Raw genomic sequence first — 20,500 nt, 5'->3', positions numbered from 1 at the left:
TACTCACATTCACACAAACAGACGAAAAAAGAAAAATGTTTTATATTGTAGAGAATATTTACCAGTCAAAAGCAACGTGTGCTCATGCATTTGAAATCAGTTGAAAGTGTTACTTCAGTGAAATTGTCAGCGTGATGTTAACCAATATTCTAGTTTGGATCTATCTGCATGCATGGAAGTGTATATGTTGGAATGAGTGTGTGACTGTTGCTTATGTGTCTGTATGCTGGAAGGCGTGTACTTATCTTTAAAGCTAGAACAAAAACAAGGAGGAGAGAGAAAATATCACTCCAGTTCTCAGCTCCAAGTAAAATGCTGAGCTGAATTTAAAGTATTAGTGACGGTTTATGCATCGTTACATGACCTGAGTTCTAAAAATATATTTGGGATGTTTAATGGATACAGACCCAGTAGGACGTTAAGGTCATGTAGTAGTGCACAGATCTGAAACTAAACAGGGTAATAAGGCATTTAGCTGCTATGCTGCCCACAGCTGGAACCACCTCTACAACAACTCAACTACTTTTTTAAAAAAGAAGCTAAAAACAGCTTGATTCACAAGTGGTTTAAACTAAACAGATAGCTGTACCGGGAAATATAATAATATTTTTATTTTTGTTCTTTTTATTGTTGTTGCTGTTACTACTACTCGTATTATTTCTGCCTTTATTACCTCATTTATTTTTGGTTTTAATTTTATCTTGTAAAGCAAGTGTTTGAAAGGTGCTATATAAATAAACTGGCTTTGCTTTAATGTGTTCCTTTTATTCAAACTGTAAAGCATTTTTTATCATTGTTATTACATTTAGATAGAATTCAACCTGCTCATTTGGTCTTGTGATTATATCTGAAAGATGTCTTCTCCCATCAGTGCAGTGCTGACCCGTGCAGTCCCATGTTGTGGCTCTGACTTGTCTGTGTACTGCAGTGCAGTGTTGAGCTTCCTCACACTATTGTAAAAGTCTCCTACGGGGGGCACTATGAGCCGTGGTGTAGTTTTATGGATTACTCCCATTTCTGCCGTACTTGATATCTCTGCCTCAGCAGTGGTTCCACTGTTGTTTCTTTAAAATTTCAGTCAAATTCATTCTTTTCAATATTATTATATTAAAGTATGTTGTTTTTAAATCCCCCTCATGATAAAAAAAATGCACAGCAGGTTTGTAACAGGGTCTTACATCTTTGTCTACTGCAGTGCTACTTACTCATCAATAGAGGGTGCTGTTTAACTTCTATATATGTTGCCTTTTCAATTCACTACCAGCCGTAAGCTGTTTCACGTGGCTAAAAGGACAGCATTATGATCCTTTGATCTGCTTGAAATCACAAAATGGTCCTCAGTATTCACCCATATTGTTTTAGCACAAGCACAGCAGCTGTTTGGTTCATCTCCTCATCTTATTTTGGCTGAAAGTGACTAACGCTGCTGCTAAAATAACTCCACAGTCGATGGTGCAGAGGATGGCACAGGCTCGCAGAATACTGTTTCTCACTGTAGGCTGTGGACCGCTGCCAGCAAACACACTGGAGACTCTCCGTATTAGAACTGTTGAGGTGGATTCAACACGAGCAGCATATTGAAAACCAGCAGCACAGTTAGCTGTATCTGTACATGAGCTGCTGTTGCTATCAATGACCCTGAATATGACTGATGCAAAGCAATAAACAACATTATTAGCTTCCCTGTCATTGCTGCCATGTTTGATCTGATGAAGCCTTTGTTTGAAAAACGGCTCTGTGACTTGTCCCAGTTGAGAGAGACTAAATTAGAGCAGGAAATTAGAATTTTGTCCCAAGAGTTTCACCTGTAGCATGACTGTAGAAATTAGTGTAGCGCTGTGTCTCTGAAGCATGAGTGGGAAGAAAGCTCAGTCTGAGGACTGTCTTCTCACTTTTTAATTGTACCTTTTGACCTGCCATATAGTTTCACCTGCTTCCAGCAAATAATTAGGGGTCAAGTTTTAAGTTCAGAAATGTCACATGTCCAAAATACTTGACTGACTTCCTGCGTTGCATAGCAAGGTTATATACAGTATGCTTCCATGTGTTGAATAGGCTCTCTCTTCTGTCTCTTTTCACTGTAGTGAGTTTGTGTGTATGTGCCTCTGCCGGGTCCCGTACACTGTTTTTAGAGGAGCAGTGGAGCGGGTAATGTGCTGGCGGGTGCTGGCCGTCACACTGAAGGGAGCTTGGGCAGTAGCTGTGTGTTTCTTTCTATCCCTAGGTCCACACAACCTGTCCCTTTGTGTCTTAGGCAGGACCACCCCCGGGGGCAGTCCTTATTCACTGGGTGCACTCAGAAGCACAAAAAATGCCTTTTCAAAAAAAAGCCTTATTCTTGTGTTTTTACACTCTTCAGGCATATTAATACAGAGCATATTAACGAAAAAATATGACTTACATTCGTGCACGTTTGGAAGTGGTCCATCATGTTTGTAGAGCATGGCATTACAGCTGGTATACTAAAGTTTGATTGTTTTTGTGAAACAGTTGCTTGGTGTCAAATTCCCATGTTCCTCAGTTATTTTAACCACCTTTTCCTGCCTTCTATATACACTCAGGAAAAATGGTTCGAGCATGTCAAAATTCCATGGCTATGTGGCAAAGATCATAAAATATGACTTGCCGTAGAAGGAAGGTTCTATGAATCCCATTCCCCGATCCTCTGAGTCTCCCGAACAGAATCTCCTAACCGTTAGGAGATTCTGTTCTAAAGGTTCCTTCTAAAGGTTCCTTTAGATGTGTCCTCGAACCAACACAGCTGATTTAAATTGCTAAATTAGCTCCTCAACATGTCCTGAAGTTCTCCAGAGGCCTGGTAACGAACTAATCATGTGATTCAGGTGTGTTGACCCAAGGTGAGATCTAAAACCTGCAGGGACACCGGCCCTCGTGGACTGAGATTGCCCACCCCTGTCCTAACGCCACCAAGCAACAAATACTCAGAAATCTGCTGGGCCGTCCTAGTCACAGGAAGAAACACAGAAATCTTCAGTGACCAAACTGAAACAGACTTATGGAGAGGTGAGGTGAAGACTACCGCAGTTAGATAACGCTCAGATAAAGGCTGAAGGTCAGACCCCAGCTTAAATGGCAGACAGCTGATTGCCAGACAATCTGCAGGTTCGTCCAGGAGGACCATGACAGTGACAGGCTCCGAGCGAACAGCAGAACTCCTTCCACATGTGAGAAGTAAACTATGGACCCCGATCAGAAACTATCACCAGGATCCCATGAAGCCGAAACATGTGGTCTGTGATGAGTTGGGCTGTCTCCAAACAGAAGCTTGGGAAGGGTAATGAAGTGTGCTGCTTTAGAGAATCGTTCTACAGTGTTTAAAATGACTGTGTTACCTGCAGCTGGTGGAAGGCCAATGATGAAGATCAGGGAGCCATGAGGCCAGAGACATCCAGGTGTGGGTAGTGGTTGAAAGAGTCTAACAGGAGAGCTAACAACTTTTCAGCCAAAGGAATGAGCAGCTAGTTAGCAGGACCGCTGCCAGGGTTCATCCTGCTGGGTGTTCTGGAACAGGGACTCACTCTGCCAGGTAAGTTAACCAACTATACAGGAATGCCCTAAGTGGGTGTTAGACCGAATTTTCCACTCATCGCCTTCTTGGATCCGTACCAGATGATAGACATTCTGAAGATCCAACTTGTTGAACACAGTAGCTCCCTGTAATAACACAAAGGGAGAGTTGAGAAATGGCAAAGGGCATTTATTTTTTAGCAGTGATGTCATCAAGTCCTCAAAAATCAATGTACATAGAGTTTTGTCCTTTACTTCAAAGGAAGGCCCTGCCCCAAAAGAGAGGATGATGGACGGATAATGCCAGTGAGCTAGTGATGGATAGCTTCAGGTTTGGAAGCTTCAGGTTTGAAAAGACTAACCTACTTGTTAGAAGTGGTGTTCCTGGGAAAAAAATCTATGGCGTAGTTGTACAACTGATGAGGTGAAGAGATGGTCTTTGCGGAATACCTTTGCAAGATATGGTAAGCAAAGGCACCACAGAAAGGTCAGGCGGCTCGGGTAGTTTTCTGGCGGGGCCGTAGAAGGAAAAGCAGACTTGAAACAAAACTGGTGACAAGACAGACACTATCCCATGATGGCATTATTTTCCCAGTCAATTTGGGGGTTATGTTTGCTGAGCCATGGGTGTCCAAGGATGAGTGGATTATTAGGTGCTTCAGAAATGTATAGCTGAATGTGTTCGTTATGGTTACCAGACAAGATGATTTACAGGGAGTATGCGATGACTGATATCTGGGCGACAGGTGCCATCAAGGGAGGAAACATGAAGAGGTTCAGGTAATGCTTAAGGGGGAGGCTGAGTTCTGCAGCCAGAGCCCCATCCTGGAAGCTTTGCTCAAGCATGGAGTTAATAAGAGCCTGCAGGGGGCGTGAAAGAGACTGGAAGGAGAGCTTAGCAAAGACAAGCAAATCAAGTAGGGATGAATTATTTTCAGTTTTGCCCACCAGTATCCATACTGTCACTGCCGGGGGCTCTTTTTTGGCCGACAAAGATGCATGTTAATTAAATGGGTCACTAGGGGCACTCACCTGCATCTCAGGCATTCTAGCAAGGAGAGATCGGTACAACAGAGCTGCATCGGTTATTCTCCATGGTCAATCCAAGTTTGGGGTCCCAGGCTCTTCCGGGGCAGGTCCTTTGGAGCCGGAAGCACTGCATCATAGGGATGCACAGGCGCGTCCAGAAGAGGATCCCAGCCCTGTAAAGTAGGTCAACGCACCTACACACAGAGCAGAAATCACAAATACAGAGAGAGAGACAAGGAAAACAAAGGGTAAAGAGAGAAATGGCGGAGATGCATAGGAGGACTCGAGGACCATGACAAATACTGCATAACTAATCAGGAATTATAGTAAAGTTTTCTACACAGTTCCCTATTTTTTTTTTTAAATCTAACTGGACACTATATAACAGTGTTTATTTAAAGTTGTAGATTTAACCCTTAAGAATCCTGCCTGTCTTCAGTTATTTGTTTTTTTTGGTGTTTCTGTATTGAGTTTTTGATGCACGAAGTGAAACAAGTAGGGTCATACCAGCTAATAGACCCCGAGCATTGTTAATAATTCACTTCTTTACCTTTAAAACTCACAGCGTGCTGTCGCCGTATGCTTCAGGCCGTTGTCCATCTGCACTGTGAGGTGCCATGCAATTACTTTACTGCATATGGCTGAATCCGAGGAATGTACATTTCACAATCCATCTGACTGCTTTTGTCTTGTGTCACATAATCAATAAACACCAGTGACCCAGCGCCATTGGAAACAATACATACCCATACATCACACTGCCTCCTAAAGGTGATGTAGTATTAGTAGTTCAAATAATAAAGAGATCCAAGCCTTTTCTTTATTTTTCTCTACCTAACATTCCAGTACAGGTTCAACCGTTTGGATAGATGTTGTGAAGAGGTTCCTTCAATCTTCCGCCAAAATGTACAGAACTGTTGATGCAGCCCCTCATAATGCCCCACCTATCTGACAGTTTTCTTTGTGTTTGTGTGGCCAAGAAATCTCCTGTTTGAGCTCTTTTGCTGCATATTTGTGGGTTCAACAGCTTCCAAATGGAAATGCCACACTTTGAAACAACTACAGACCTTTCTAAATTTATGAAGAAATATTTAAGAAACTGCTCCCATTTGGCCATGAAACAGCTTTCGAAAGAATTGTGCAATTATCCAAAAATAGGAAAATGTGGATAAATGGTTACGATTAATTAGTGATTATTGTAATATTTTTCATAGAATCCTTAAAGTCTGCACCTTATACCCATATTCATCATATTTGTCAACTCGAAAGTGTGTTTGTATACAGCTGAAACCACAAAATCATTTGTGTTGAAAAATGCAATTCCCAGCCAAAAAAAAAAGTCTCACACTCTCATATTTCACTGGGTCGCCTTTAGCTTTGATGACAGCAAGCATTCACTTTGGCATTGTTTCAGTGAGCTTATTCTATGTCACTGCATTTATTTCCATCCAGAGTTGCATTAATTTGTCACCAAGATCTTGTGTTGATGATGTAGAGTTGGACCACTGCGTGAACTCTTCCAAAGACTCTCAGTGGGTTTAAGGTCTGGAGACTGTTGATAAACGATGTCTTACACTCCCTGCACCGCTCTTTCACAATTTGAGTCAAGTGAATTCTGACATCATCATCTTTGAACATGCCCATGCAATCAGGGAACAAAACGTGATCATTCTGATTAGTCAGGTAGTCAGGTGACCCCATTTTTTGGCACATAACGTTGCTGTACCTTTGACTAGCTGAAGCAACCTCAGATCATAAACCTGCCGTGATTGGTTGATTATCTTATAACCATAAGTACCTATATTACTTTCTAAAGCAGGCCGTGTTTATTTAGATTGATCTGTTTGCTGTCGGTTTCTACTGATTTAAGCATAAAGCAGTTACATGTGTCCTGTGAAACTGCACTCTGTCAGAACCTTTTGTCTAATATGAAACACTGTTTGTTAATCAGGAAGATTTTCCATATTTCATGGGTATGGGATGCCCTCTTGTACACAGGTTTTGACTAGGCACTGCATTGAATGGTAATACAACTATAACTGGTCACAGTAGGTGTGTTGAAGTCCAATGTAAAACTGCCCATCCATTCACTCGACAAGTGGTTAACAATACCAGTCTGGCTGCCCAAGCAAAAAAAAACCCCTCCTTATTATCAGGGCAGTCAGTCCTGCTGGTGACTCATTCAGACACATTCCCCAGGGGTTCAGTATTGTGATGGATCTCTTGTCACAAAGCTGTCAGCCTGTCTGTGTTTGTGTTTGTTTCATAGCTAGGGCACACGAGCAAGTGATTTGTTTAGTAGCATTGCAGACAGAGGAGAATATCACCACTCCTATTCATTAGCATGCTGCAGTGTGGAGAGAGAGCAAGCTGCTATCAGATCAGGGAAAGCCATGGCTGGAGAGCAGAGAAAAACATAGTTATGGATAAATCTTAGCAAGTGCAGAGATGTGGACTGGGGGCAGCCAAAATGCCTCACAAATTGGTGTTATTTTCAAAGATAATCAGTGTATACAAGTCACTCCTTAAATAAGAAGCTGATAAGAAATGTAAAAATAGGAAATATGATTAAAGAAGTGTGCAATGATATCTTGGCTGTTTTATGTGTTTTGTAATGACTTGTTTTGAAATAACTAATGACGGATAATAAAATAAGCCAAAAATTAAGAGCTGGCTGCAAAAAAACAAAAAAAAAAACACCATTCACCAGCTGTCCCTCTCCTGTGTGTGTGTGTGTGTGTGTGTGGGGGGGGGGGGGCACTGAAGCACATGTGGTGGCATGTGTGTGCTGTGTTTGTGTGTCTACAATGTCAGTGTGAACTGTATGTGTGATGTATAGCAAGCTGGGCAAAGAGAGATGTTAAATGATCGTTTCTGCCTGCGTCAGCAGTTTTGTGGGGTGGAGGAAAGATGAGGGGGAGAGAGAGAGAGAGGGAGAGGAGAAACCAAGAGAGGAAGAGGGAGAGAGCAATATCAGTAAACAGGTGCCAGCTCCATGCTCGCTCTCACAGTGTACATGAGAAGCTGTTTTTACTACAGTAAATATAGTGCCCTTTGTCTTTTATTGTATGCAAAACTGTGAGAGGAGATTCAAGGAGAGGGAATCAGGAACTCACAATAGCCAGTCAAGCAATGATGGGGAATTTAGACATTTAATGCTCCCAGCATCATTCTTACATACAAAAGCATACTGCACCAACATCCTTGCTTGGGTACCAATTCTGTCTGCTGCAGCGCCTGAACAGTGGAGAGGGAGGAGGGAGCAGAGAGAGAGAGAGAGAGAGGGAGAGAGAGAAAGGGAGAGAGAGGTAAACAAGTAAGAGGCAGCTTTTCCCTCATGCATGTTTTAGTTTTTTTGTTTTTTCTTTTCTCTGGTTTCGTGGACTGTGTGTATGTTTATGAGTGATAGTGTGATTGGCTGTGGGGACGACGGGTTCGCTGTGCAACCTGGTGATCCTACACAGATGGATACGCAGCAGGACCAGGAGATACTGAGAAATTAAATGCTGGAAAAGGAAACGAAATCAATGCAATGTGAGGAGGAAGAGCTGACTTTGATTTAAAGCAGCTCAAGCTATTTCTTAACTGACTGTCAGTTCATCCCTTTTTAATCTTTGTTGACGCGCACATGTTAGTGTGTGTGTGTGTGTCAGGGTGGGTGGGTCGAAGCAGTTTCACAATGCATTAAAGCAGTGAACAGAAGAGAGATGTAGGGAAGGAAAACAACTGAAAAAGAAGGAAAAGCTGTTTGTTTGCTGTTATCCTTTTCTTCTCCACAGAAACGAATGGAGACCAGAAAGGAGGAGAGCAGAGGAATTGAACGGAAGAAGTGAGAGAGCAGGAGAGTGCAAGCATCAAAGCAGGAGGGAGAGAGAGAGAGGGAGGGAGAGCGAAAGAGAGCTGCGCTGCAGTAGCATCCCACAGCAGACGGATGAGGACTGCCGGTGTGTTTGTGTGTGTGTGACTGCACTGCTGAAGAGGAGGAGGAGGCAGAGGGTGAGCACGCTCGCACACTTTGCAGGGCCATAGAGGAGCACACAGCGGCAGCGCTAGTGTTGGCCCACGCCAGGTAAAGTGCCAGTGCCGTCGACCCGCAAACCACTGCTGTAAGATCTGGACACGCCAACGCCACCGAGACCCCAACTACCAACGCCATGGCACAAGCGGCCAAACATCTTCGTAAGAACAAGGATTTAGAAGCTCTAGCAGAGCAGGAGCGCAAAGAGAAGGAGGAGGAGAGGGCCAAAAAGAGGAGTCGGTCACGGGATAAAAAGCGCAAGGTACTGGGATATTCACAGGTGGGGTAGTCAGGGGTGGGGTGGGGCGATGGGGTTGGCGTGAGGAGGGGAGGTGTAGCCTGGAGAAGGGGGCAGGAAGGTTGAGACGCCCCCCTCACTTCTTCTTGTTCTTCTGTCATGCTATGGTCAGGGGTGCTGGGGCACACATGGAAACCTGGTGATGAGCGTGTTTCTACTGTGTGTACACAGTCTCCCTGCACACATGTATGTCCTGTGCATACAGACACGGGGAAACGTTATAACACACTGCATGCTTTCCTACTCCTCTGGACTGCTTTATACCTGCTTTATTGACTGTCCTGTCTGAGCCGTCTGATAAGGCAGAGTAGTACTCTATCTCTCACTGTGTGACAGTCCCTCTTCACATTTCTGTCTTGTGCTCCGTCTCTTCTTTTTTCTTTCGTTTTTTTTACACTGCAGTAAGGTATTAGTGAGCAAAAATCTGACTAAAGTGCTGATCTTCCATGAGGACCATAACCTGCCTGTTTTTCCAAAAGCATGTTCTTGTTTTCTGTCCATTATTTTCTCTGTGTGGCACTGTAATTACTGCAGAGCAGTACTTGCAGGCTTCTGACTGAGAAGTACCAGGCAGAGCTGGCAAGGTTCGTTGTAAACAATAAATCTTTGCTCCGCCAGTCACCGACTGCAGAGAAATATCATCCAGTCTACTTTATGCCTCTGGTTGCTTGTCGCCTTTTGCTCAAACTCATTAATGCAAATGAGTCATCCGCAGATTGTGTATTGATGGCAAATTGGTCCTCGGTAACCGAGTCCAGCCGCCCTGTGAGCCAGCTCTGTGCCAGGCTGGCTGTAAACCAATCTGATGCTGATGCAGTAGAGACAGGAACACAGTACAGCTTCCACTCTCCCACAGAAGGAAGACAGGACTGTAAGGCTGATATACGGATCCGATTTTTCTTTCTTTTTTTTGTGTGTTCTATACAGGTAGGGTGACAAGGTTATTAGGTGTATTTGAGAAAAAGACACAGAGGAAAACAGAGAGAGCTTTAGGTGAATGGAAGGTGGTATGACTCAGATACACCTGGGTGGTTTTCTGTCAGCAGGGGCTCGCTATTTAACTGTTTTTGTTGGAGAGTCAGACTCGTTGCACAGACACACACGGCACCGCGTAGCCTGCAGTGACTGATGCAAAGGAATGACTCTGGAGTTAAAGTTTCATCACATTCTTCACCTGTTTAACTCATCAAGACCCGATACAGCACAGGGCTACATGTGTATATTTACACAGCCTTTGTACTTAATAGCTACACACGGACATTACAACCAGAGGGTGAATGCCAGTGCACAGATGCCTTTGTGCATGTTTAGTATGTGTATGTGTGTGAGTGAGTGCAGCGTATGCATGTCTGGAAGGATGAGGTTTAAGAAGAGAGAGCCTGCAGCTCTAACCGTTGGACGAAACATGGACGAGATGTCTGACGGTGCTAATGCAGAATAACTTTGACTGAAAGAGTGTAGTTTCAGAGGATCCCATATCACTTACGTAACCATGCAGCTTAAGTCTTTCAAATAAGCTTCCTCACTCCTTTCCACCTCCCCTCTCAATCTCTCTTCCTTTTTTAAACACCGGCTTATAGCATTCCTGGTTTCTGGAACAGATGTTAACACTGGGGAAATTCTCTTCTCCCTTCATCTTCCTTTGTTTCCTTTCTGATGCGTGTAGCTACCTCTTCAGTTTCTGCACTCTGTAATACAGTGAGTGTTATTCCTTATCCCACTTTGTAGCTAACAAAGAAACCAGCCAACACCTGTTCTTTTTTTTGGTGGCTCAGGAGTGCTTCTATCCTTGCTTTGTACAGAAGGTCAACTCTTTGTGGCAGGACTGCATTTTTTATTTCTGAACATTTAACACTCATGAATGATCATCGTATTTTTCCGGCTGCCTTTAAGCAAGAGTTTGGGGGCAATTTAATCAAACATTTGTTTGTATGAAAACTCACTCTTAGCTTCTTTGATTAAGGAGTGATTCAGTTTATGGTGTAAAGGATCATTTATTGTTCTTTGGGTATTTTTACTTTAATAGACGGAGTACAAAGCTCTGAAAGGGAGGCAATGTTCACTGCTCTTTGGGTACATTTTGAGTCTACTGAGTATAATTGCATCAGTTTTTAGCAACATTTATTTATTTGTCTTTAAAAACATAACTGTTATATTTATCTTCCGTGTTGGTTCAATTTTTAGATGTTTTGGGTGGTTTGACGTACGTTGACCTTAATGATTGTTCCCACCGTGTCCCAGTGAGGACACAATGATCTGTCCTCGTCATTATAGGGTGAAAGTGCATTTTTAACTGGCTTCTCAGTGTAGTGGCATTATGCAGAACTGGTCAGTTGCTGAGCAGTTTATAATGTTGTCCTCAAATTACTTTTATTGATGAGTTTGCTCCTCTTGAAAAATGAGCATTGTCAGGATGTGAACAAAGCCCCATTGTCCCAGTCAGCACCTCTTTTCACCTCATTCAATGTGTGCGTTTGTATCTACATTTATACCTGCTTTAATGTGAAGTGGCTGAACTGGTGACAGTGGCCCTGAAGTATGAAATAGTGGTTTGTTGCGTTGCTTGGACACCAGACAGTGCATTTAGTGTGGGCTGTTTACATTTCTAGAGTTTAAGGACTGCTCCAAGTTCACTGAAAAAAAAACATTGGAAATTTAGTGTATATCTAAATGGGTATTAAAGATAAAACGTCCTTTTATTTATTCATTTATAGTTATTAGCCTTATTTTCCCTTGCATGGAAAATATATTTTCAGCTTAATTGTAGTAGCAGATGAGTAAAAGCTTTTTCCTGTAAATGCAATTTTTGTTTTTATCTTTTCATTTTAGTATCTCTGCTTTAACAGCATCCTGATCAAAAACAGTCTTAAGTGCTCAAAGATTGAATCAGTTTTGATATTGCACTTTTGATATTAATTATCATAAAGTATTCTTGCATTTATGAGAAGATTAAAAATGTAACATCTACTGTAATTGTAGTTTCCTAACAAAAAGATCAACTAAGCGAATTGAAGTTGGACTTTTTCTGATAATTTGTTGATTTACTTAGTAATTTTCGACGTTATGGGATCACTTATTAATTCTCAAATGGTTAATGTACCCACTGGATCCATTCAGGATGATTTTTAGAGCTGTAACCCTGTGCATTGAAATCCATTTTCCTTGTTCCTCGTTGCCTTTAAGCACTGTTAGTTATTTAGTTATTTAGCACTTATTTAGTTTATTGTCATAGAAGTCAAATCAAAACTTCAAAATTTACCTTTGCATACCAGGAACGGAAAGAAAAATTACAACAGAAGTCAGCTTCTTAATGTCTGAATCAACATTTACTGGGAGTAACTGTTTATCACATCACTGATTGTAAATCTCTATAAATTAGAGAAATATCTAAGCTATCATTGCTTAACTGGACATTTATAGATCAAGTAAGGTGCCAAGCGTATGCGCTGGCTATCAGATGTCTTTGTTTAAACCAACAGTTCAAAACCCCAAGTTGTATTTATTTCTGACATAAAACAAGAAAAAACACTCGCCCCACCAACAACATCACCGGTGTTCACATATGGCTTTTATAGCTCTCATAGTCCAGAGGAGCTGAGGATTTACCCATCATCCGTTTACCTTGTAGTGCTGCTGCTCAGACATGGGTAAAAAGGTGTGGTCAAAATGTATGGCTTTTTTGTCATGTATATAGTCTAACACTGTCTTGGTTGCAGATTTCTATTGTAGCAGCTCATCAGCCGTCCTAGGACTAAAATTCTGCAGCGTAGAGTTCTTCAAAATGCAGCACTTGTGCAGCTGATATGGCTGCCTGGGAGTATTGCAGTGTTGAAAGTGCTACCTCGGTGCCCCATGTTCATGCTACAATTTTTGTGTAAAACAGAAAAGGCAGCAGTAGATCAGCATTCCAGCCCTGTCTCTGTCTGCCCTCCAAAATCCCTTACCCTCCCCACCTGAAGAGAAAGCAGAGCCCTTGATGGGGTTTATGTGTGGCAGACGTGCAGAGGCAGAGGTGCTGCAGAAGCAACTAAGCCCATCAGTACCAGGTCTAGCACCTGTTTGCTGATCATCCCTGTGTGCCTTTACCACAGCTGCTGTGATCAAAGTGAAGTTATTGTGATAAACCGAAATGTACTTATTCTGAAGCAGACAACTTATTGCTTTCATGTCAGATGTTTGAAGCTAGAAAATCAAAGTCAGAGTAAAAGAACCTGATTGTGTGACTGTCATAGCCTGGTACACCTATTGGTGAACGTATCCCAAATGGTCCACTTTAAAATCTTAAACTTTGTGTATCTTTTTTCCTACCTGACAGTCAAAGTGTTGGACAACCAGAGTTGGTGTTTAATAACCACCTGAAGTCTCTGGTTACCACCTCAAGGCAAAGACAAGAGTTAAACACTAAGGATAGCACAAAAACTGTTATTTATTGACTAATTTCTGCAAGGCACTTTGTAAACTTTTGTTGTGTTTTCCTGTAGATGTAATTCTGTCACTTTTCTTCCACCTGCAATTAGTATGGCCATCCTCCTCTGACCTCTCTAATCAACAAGCCATTTTAGCCCAGTGTTTGAGAAGGCTAAGGAGATGAGCAGTTTAAAAAATACTCCAATATTTTAAATCCAGAAACTAATTTAAAATCCTACTCCTCAGATATAAGATCTTGAATAATCAGGCCCATTCTTACCTTAAAGACCTCCTAGTACTACCCCAATAGAGCTCTTCTCTGCTGGTTTTATTCCAAAACAGAATGGGAGGGAGAGCCTTCAGCCTTAAAGCCCCTCTTCTGTGGAACCAGCTCCCAGTTTGGAGTCTAAATACTTCAAGATTAGGTTTAAAACCTTCCTTTTTGGCAAAGCTGAAAGTTACGGCTGGATCAGGTGACCCTTAATCCTTCCTTAGTTGCAATAATAACACTGCAATAAGTGTAAAAGGCTGGAGGATTCCCATAATGCACTGAGTGTGTCTTCTTCACTCACCTTTTTCACTCACCATGTGTTTACATACCTATAATCTGCATTTAATCATTAGTTTTTATTAATCTCTGGCTCTCTTCAATAGCGAGTCTTATGTCCTTTCTTCCTCCTGTCATACCCAACCGGTCGCGACAGGGAACTGCTTTATGGTATCATTGTATTAGACCATGAAACTCAAATTTCAGGCATGTCTGTATGTGTGTTAATCCAGTATAATGTGTGTGTGTGTGTGTGTGTGTGTGTGTGTGTGTGTGTGTGTGTGTGTGTGTGTGTGTGTGTGTGTGTGTGTGTGTGTGTGTGTGTGTGTGCGGGTCTGCGGCCCGGGTGGCCCTGTGGAACCCCTCAGACAGATGACTCAGCAGGCCGAGTCTGAGGCACTCAGTCATGTTGATGGAGCCTTGGAATGAGCCTGACTGAGTCCAGCTCTCAGCTATACAGCAAGTACTGCTGGGGCAGGGTGGCCAGGAGCCGCAACCTACTTTCCTTTAATTAAAGCAGGAATGGGGCACGTGATGCCAATTCACCAAGTAATGCCTTCTGCTTCCCCCTTTCTCCCCCTTTAACATGATGAAATTTATTTATGACCTAGCAGAGACTAAGTGACTCTTAAAGCAAATACCCAAGCACACTCTTTCAGGTTCATTAGAGAGGAAAGCTCCCCTACACAAAAAAGATGGCATCCATTCTTTGTTAAAATAGAAAAAAATAATTGAGTGAACACGAGTAAAATAGCATCAAGCATCCAGCAGGCACTCATCCCTGCAGGAGTTCGGCTTCCCTCAAACTCCAAAGCCCGTGGATATTTTTAAATTGTTGATGAGGGATCAAGATTTCTCACCGTGTTGCCAGCTTCAACCTCACTGCCGTGATTCATTCTTTCATTTGGGTAAAAAAAAAAAAAAGGATGACACAATCATCTGCACCTGCTGTAAGAAACAAAAGCTTGATGCATGTTTTTGATAATCACCATAAGCCTGGGAGGCAGAGACCATTTATTGGTGTGTTGCCTGGCTGATGATTGTAAATGAAGCTGAGCTGACACGTAGGACTGCAGTGCTTTCAGAAAAGCATTTGTCTCCAACAGAGGTGTGTGTAAACCTCCAAAATTACGAGCAGCAGCATCTCTGTGTGCTTATGCTCCCTCTGCACATGAAGTGATGTGTCATATTGAGAGGGGCTTCCTTAGATTTTCCTCTCAGCCCCCCCCCCCCCCCCCCCCCATCTTCTCTCTATCACCCTCCTTGGCCGATTGCGCTAATCTCTTCTCTCAATTGTTATTCTGATAGTGCAGCCGTTACGTAACTGCCTGAAACAGGAATTGAGAGATCGGGGTTATTGAAATGGATCCTCATCATTCCCAAATAAGAGCGAGAGAGAGAAAGAATGAGGTGATACCCTCGGAGAGGAATGTGATAGTCATTGCTGGACAGCTTGTTGTGGAAAAGGGAAAGGCTCTTTCCCTTTAAGCTCCTTCTTGCTGATGAGGGAGAGGAGAGAGGAAAGGACAGGGGGTGGGATAGGGAGCTTAGTGCGGTTTCATGTCCAGGTACTCGGATTCCTGCCTTTATATCCTCAGACTCTGCAGCATCTCATACAGTGAGATGTATGAGAGCCTCTGCAATGTGCAGCCTATCATTTACAATATTGATTTGTTTTACTTTGTCGAGTAGAAAAAGATTTTATTCGTCCTGCATGTTTGAGTTTTACAAAACTAGCCATGTGTAATTTAATTTAATGCAGTTTAATGCATCTTCATCTGTTTTGTAAATGAAGTTTGCAGTTCATGTTCACATGAGGACAGTAATTACTGACTTTTTCTCTAGTGGCAATCTGATGTTTATAGTTTTTATTTAAGAGTAGGCCTATATATACTGATTGAATTTATTTTGGTGTAAACTTCAGTTAAGTATGCAACTTACTCTTGTTAGCAGTGCTAGCATGCTTTAATACCAAACTAACATGGCCAATGTTGTAAACATCATACAGCGTTAGCATCAGCATCTTAGATTGTCATTGTAAGCATGCAGTTTTTAGACTTTAGCTAAAAGATGTGTGTTTGTCTGTTTATGGTAAACATGTCAAATTGCTTTGTGTGTGTGGGAAGCACCATATGTGTCTGTGACTGTTTGTGAATGTTTGGTGTGAAGATGAGTGATAAAACTGAAGGAATATAGCCAAGGGTTAGAGCCGGAGAAAAGGATAGTGAAAGCAAAAAAGGAGTGAAATATCAGAGGACTGTGGGTGACCCCAGGGTGACTCTGCACCTTTTTCCTCTGGATTGGATGGCTGGTGTCTTATTTACCCAATTGATATGATGATTCTTGTTTTTTTTTCTGTCGACCGGAGGGAAGAGAAATAATTCAATTCAAAACACAGAGGTACACTAGGTCATTACAGCGGCATAGCTTCCCAGCTATAATTCTCTGTTCCCGTTCTCTGAGTGCGGACAATAGAGAATGTCTGGTTCATTTAATAAGATGAGCAGGAGAAGATTGAGTTCTGAACTTTGGGTTCTGAATTTTCTGACTGGATTAAACCTGCAGGTGGTATAAAATGTAGTATGGTAAAAAAAAGCCCAACAAGGGCTCAAGGTTTTCTTTTAGTAAGTGTTCTTTTGGAGTTAGATATGAAGATGGTACAAGACCAGGCCTTGGCTGGTGTCTCAGAGTATCGCCATGTGCTCCCTTATGACAAATCTTACTGAGTGGAGTGCAGATTTCTTGAGTCATCTGATCCTCGTGTGTCATTGCGGCGTTGTAGCATCATGGACCTGTTATTAAAAGCTTAGCCATTCGTAACCCTCTTCATCTGAATCCCCTGGAGGGAAAGTGGTGTCACTTTGATTTGTTGCTCTTTAATTCTCACCCCACCCAGCATGCACAGTTTTGCTCTCCTCTCCAGGAGAATGGACACTGATCAATCTGAGAGCAAAACGTGACACACGGCACAGCCATAATAACCTTCATTCAGACTTACTTAGGTACTGTACTTTTTTTCTTTGCTGAGTCTGTAACAGTTCTTTTATAATTCTTATGTTTATATGGATGATCTCATATGTAGAGTGAGAGACAAATGCAGACACTCAGGAGGGATGACGGGATGAACAGAAAGCAAGTTGTTTGTTTGGCTGATGTAATAGTCAAACAAACAAAGGTAAATTCTCAGAAATGCTGGAGTAATGCAGGAAAACACAGAGGAGGGGGAAACAGACTCTGTGACGAGACTGAGAGGAAAGACGGGACGATTTATACACAAGGGTAATCAGGGAAGTGGAACTATCCAGGGGAATGAGACACAGATGAGGGTAATCACACAGGTGACTGCAATCCATTACAAGGAGACAAGATGGGAAATAAAGGGGAATGCAAGAAACAAATAACTTCAAACTAAAAGAGGAAGTAAATAAGGAAACACAGACTCGTGAGTAACGTAAATTAAGCAGAAAGACACAGGAGGAAGACACAGAGGGAAACACACAAAGCACTAAAAATCTCCACACATGGAAACAGTAACTAGGACTCAAGTATAACCTATCAGTAAATAAAACTACAGACAAACAAAACCTAAAGAAACCAGAGAGTACCGAAAAGAAAAGAAACTTCTTCAAATACTCAAAAACTCAGTGTTAAAGCACAGACAATCCATTTGGCCATGGTGTTATTTCTTTTCACTAATCAGTCTCACACTTGTGTACAAGGTACAAATGTGTTGATGCTAAAATGCTAGCGCCACAGTTTTACACTGAAAGGGAAGTGTTTTTGTTTGATCAGACACGAGCATTTGGATCGCAAAGCAAACTCAGTTTTGGATTTAGCTCCATGTTTCTTGTATCCAAAACTGGTATTAAAAGCTCTTATTATTATAGCCCACATTTTCCTGATATTCATAAACTGACTGGTAAAAGTTTGAGAATAAGAATATTTTTGACCTTTGAAACAGCAAATATTTTTACTTCCATTCGAGTACAGTGATTACTCTGGGTAATTTACAAGCCTGTAAAATATTGATCGGAGCTACCAAAGAAACAAATTTTTAAAAAATTCTAACATAAGGTCAATTTAACACCCTGGAGTTTTTTTGGTTTATAACACAATCATCCTTGGATGATAAAAAATTGAAAACATCTGTTTACATTTAAACATTGTAAACAGATGTTTACACTTCCACTTAAGCATCTCAATCTGGTAGGGAAGATTATTTCATGTGATTAAAAGCTCTAAAAGAACTAAGTTAACGTTTGTGATGAAATATTTATGCATTTTTCTCTAAGGGAATATTTCTTTGGTAAGCACTAGCTCTAATCATCGCCACTCACAGTAGAATTACGGTGTCAGTACAACACATGTTAATGGTGTGAAATGGTGCAGAAACCGCCGACGTTTACATACCTAAATGCTGGCAAACACAAACAAATGTATCCAATTAGATATATATATCCACACTGCATTCGGTCATTTTAACATCCCCCCCCCCCCCTTTTTTTAAACTTATTTTAAAACAGACAAAGCTAAAATACCTTCTTGATGTGTTTAGATATATTCATTGAAAATAATCCTCATATAATCATAATCCTATTTTTATTAATGGTCTTTATGATACTTCTGTAACTTACAGACACCTGTAACTAAATGATTTTAATGCACATAGTTAAGAAAGAAAGAAATCTCTCACAATCACACTTGATTGTCTGTGACAGATTGAAGACAGGATTGTATTGAAAGGTAGTCCTCTGTTATTTGCAAATAAGAGATAAATAGGAATCATCGGTCTTTCTATTGCTGCCCAGCCAAACTGATTAATCAGGCAAGACAGGAAACCAAAACCAAGGGTCATGATCTGCGCATACCCTTTGTGGAGATGGGAGACCCTTATAGAATCATCAGGGCACGTAGAGTGGACAAAAGGACGCTATTGCTAACAAAATGGCACATGACACGCTGCTGGGAGCCTGCAGACATCTGTGTGTTGAGGAAACCTGGCACCAAACATCACTTCATCAATACGATCCCTGCTTCCAAGCACAGCAGTGGCAGCATCGCGTTGTGGGGATGCTTTTCTGCGACAGGGGTCAGGAGACTAGTGAGGACAGAAGGAAAAATATACATAAATCCTTATTGGCGATCTTTTTGTGAAGAGGTAGGTATGTCAGACAGCTGTGAAGGTTTATATTCAACAAGACAATGACCACAAGTAAAACACATATGGAGTGGTTTACGCCCGGCATCACTTCCTGAGAGACTGAAAAATGTCTGTACACCGACACCAGTGCTCAACCCCTACAAGCATGAGCAGTTCAAGGTGAATGACGCAAACTTGAAACAGAAGAGTGCAAGCTTGTATGATCATTCCCAAGAAAAACAGTCATAGCTGCCAAGGCTACTTTAGCAATGACTTTAGTGAAGAGTCTGATTAGTAGAAAAAATGTGATATTATTTTATTATTTTCCTATAAATGTGCAAAATATTCTTAAAATAACTTTTGCTTGTAATTGTCTAGTTTTCAAATGCACTATTTTCATGTAAACACACGTCACAGTCATATTACAATCACCCATAGTACCGTGGCAGGTTTGGGCAGCTATGGTAGTGATCCTATTAAATGTTGACTTGAATTCATATTTGGCCATATTTGTGTGATTTCATTATTTACTTAGAACTGATTTTTTTTTAAATTTTTTAATGTCTATGTGTTTAATTGTTTTCTTGCTCATGTGTCTCTTTACGAGGCCATGTGTTCATTGAACAGAGGCACGTGGGTTGTCTTGTGGAGCAGGATTTACAGGCTAGCTGGGAGGATAGCGGTGTCACCCGGCCTCTAATTGGCTGACCCCAGAGATTTTTCTAGAGTAAATGCAGAGCAAGGTGTCCACCCCCTTTCTCTTCTTCGTCCCTGCTAGAGTAAATTCCTCCATCCATCCCATTACCATTTCCCCCCTTTTAGTGCAGACCACTACCCCTACTCTCTTCCCCGCTCTCTGCCACAGTTGCTTGCAGCATTTTGCAACACTGCAAGATCATGGATTCGATTCCTAACAGCTCCCTCTCTTCTCTCTCAGTTTCTGAGATTGCGCTAAACTCTATAGATCCACATTAAGAGAAAGAGAGAGAGAGTGAAGCGAGGGAGATTAAGTGAGCAACAGTGAGAGGAAGGAGGGAGGGATGGAGTCACTTTTACTGTAACGACAGCCTGGTGTTTTCTGTCAGCAGGAAAACGGAAGTGTGGTGTGTGTAGACGGGGAATAATCGACTCCCACAACACACATTTGTAAAACTTTAGATCTTATATGTTATATTGTTTAAGCTGCCTTTAACCCATCCTCAAAAGTACACTGTTAATTACGGCTTGGGCTGAGGAGGAGGGCGGTGAGTCCTTGGACACTTTACTGGTATCAGCTCAGGGTGAAGGAGAATCTGCATGTGTGCAGCATCCTTACAAGGTCAGCAGCACCTCGTACTTGATCACATGTAAGCACACATGTTTGTAGACTCTCGACACACACACACACACACACACACACACACACACACACACACACACACACACACACACACACACACACACACACACACACACACACACACACACACACACACGTCTACTGTCAGCCAGCCCTTAGTCAGCACAGTGCTCTGTAATGGAGTTGGACGTCGC

General features: G+C 41.9%; 1 protein-coding gene across 1 annotated transcript in view; it reads left to right on the top strand.

Moving 5' to 3' along the window:
- The first annotated feature begins 8,314 nt into the window (after positions 1-8,314).
- ank1a (ankyrin 1, erythrocytic a) overlaps positions 8,315-20,500 on the top strand; it is an 83,722-nt gene continuing 71,536 nt past the window's right edge. Inside the window, exon 1 of the mRNA XM_026187581.2 lies at positions 8,315-8,837. Coding sequence (XP_026043366.2) covers positions 8,712-8,837 — 126 coding nt within the window. The 5' untranslated portion in view covers positions 8,315-8,711. The remainder of the gene's footprint in view (positions 8,838-20,500) is intronic.

The sequence above is a fragment of the Astatotilapia calliptera genome, chromosome 12, assembly GCF_964374335.1.
Source record: "Astatotilapia calliptera chromosome 12, fAstCal68.1, whole genome shotgun sequence".
NCBI classification, from domain to species: domain Eukaryota; kingdom Metazoa; phylum Chordata; class Actinopteri; order Cichliformes; family Cichlidae; genus Astatotilapia; species Astatotilapia calliptera.
The sequence above is the reverse complement of the archived record's forward strand: the minus strand, read 5'-3'. Positions and strand labels throughout refer to the sequence as shown.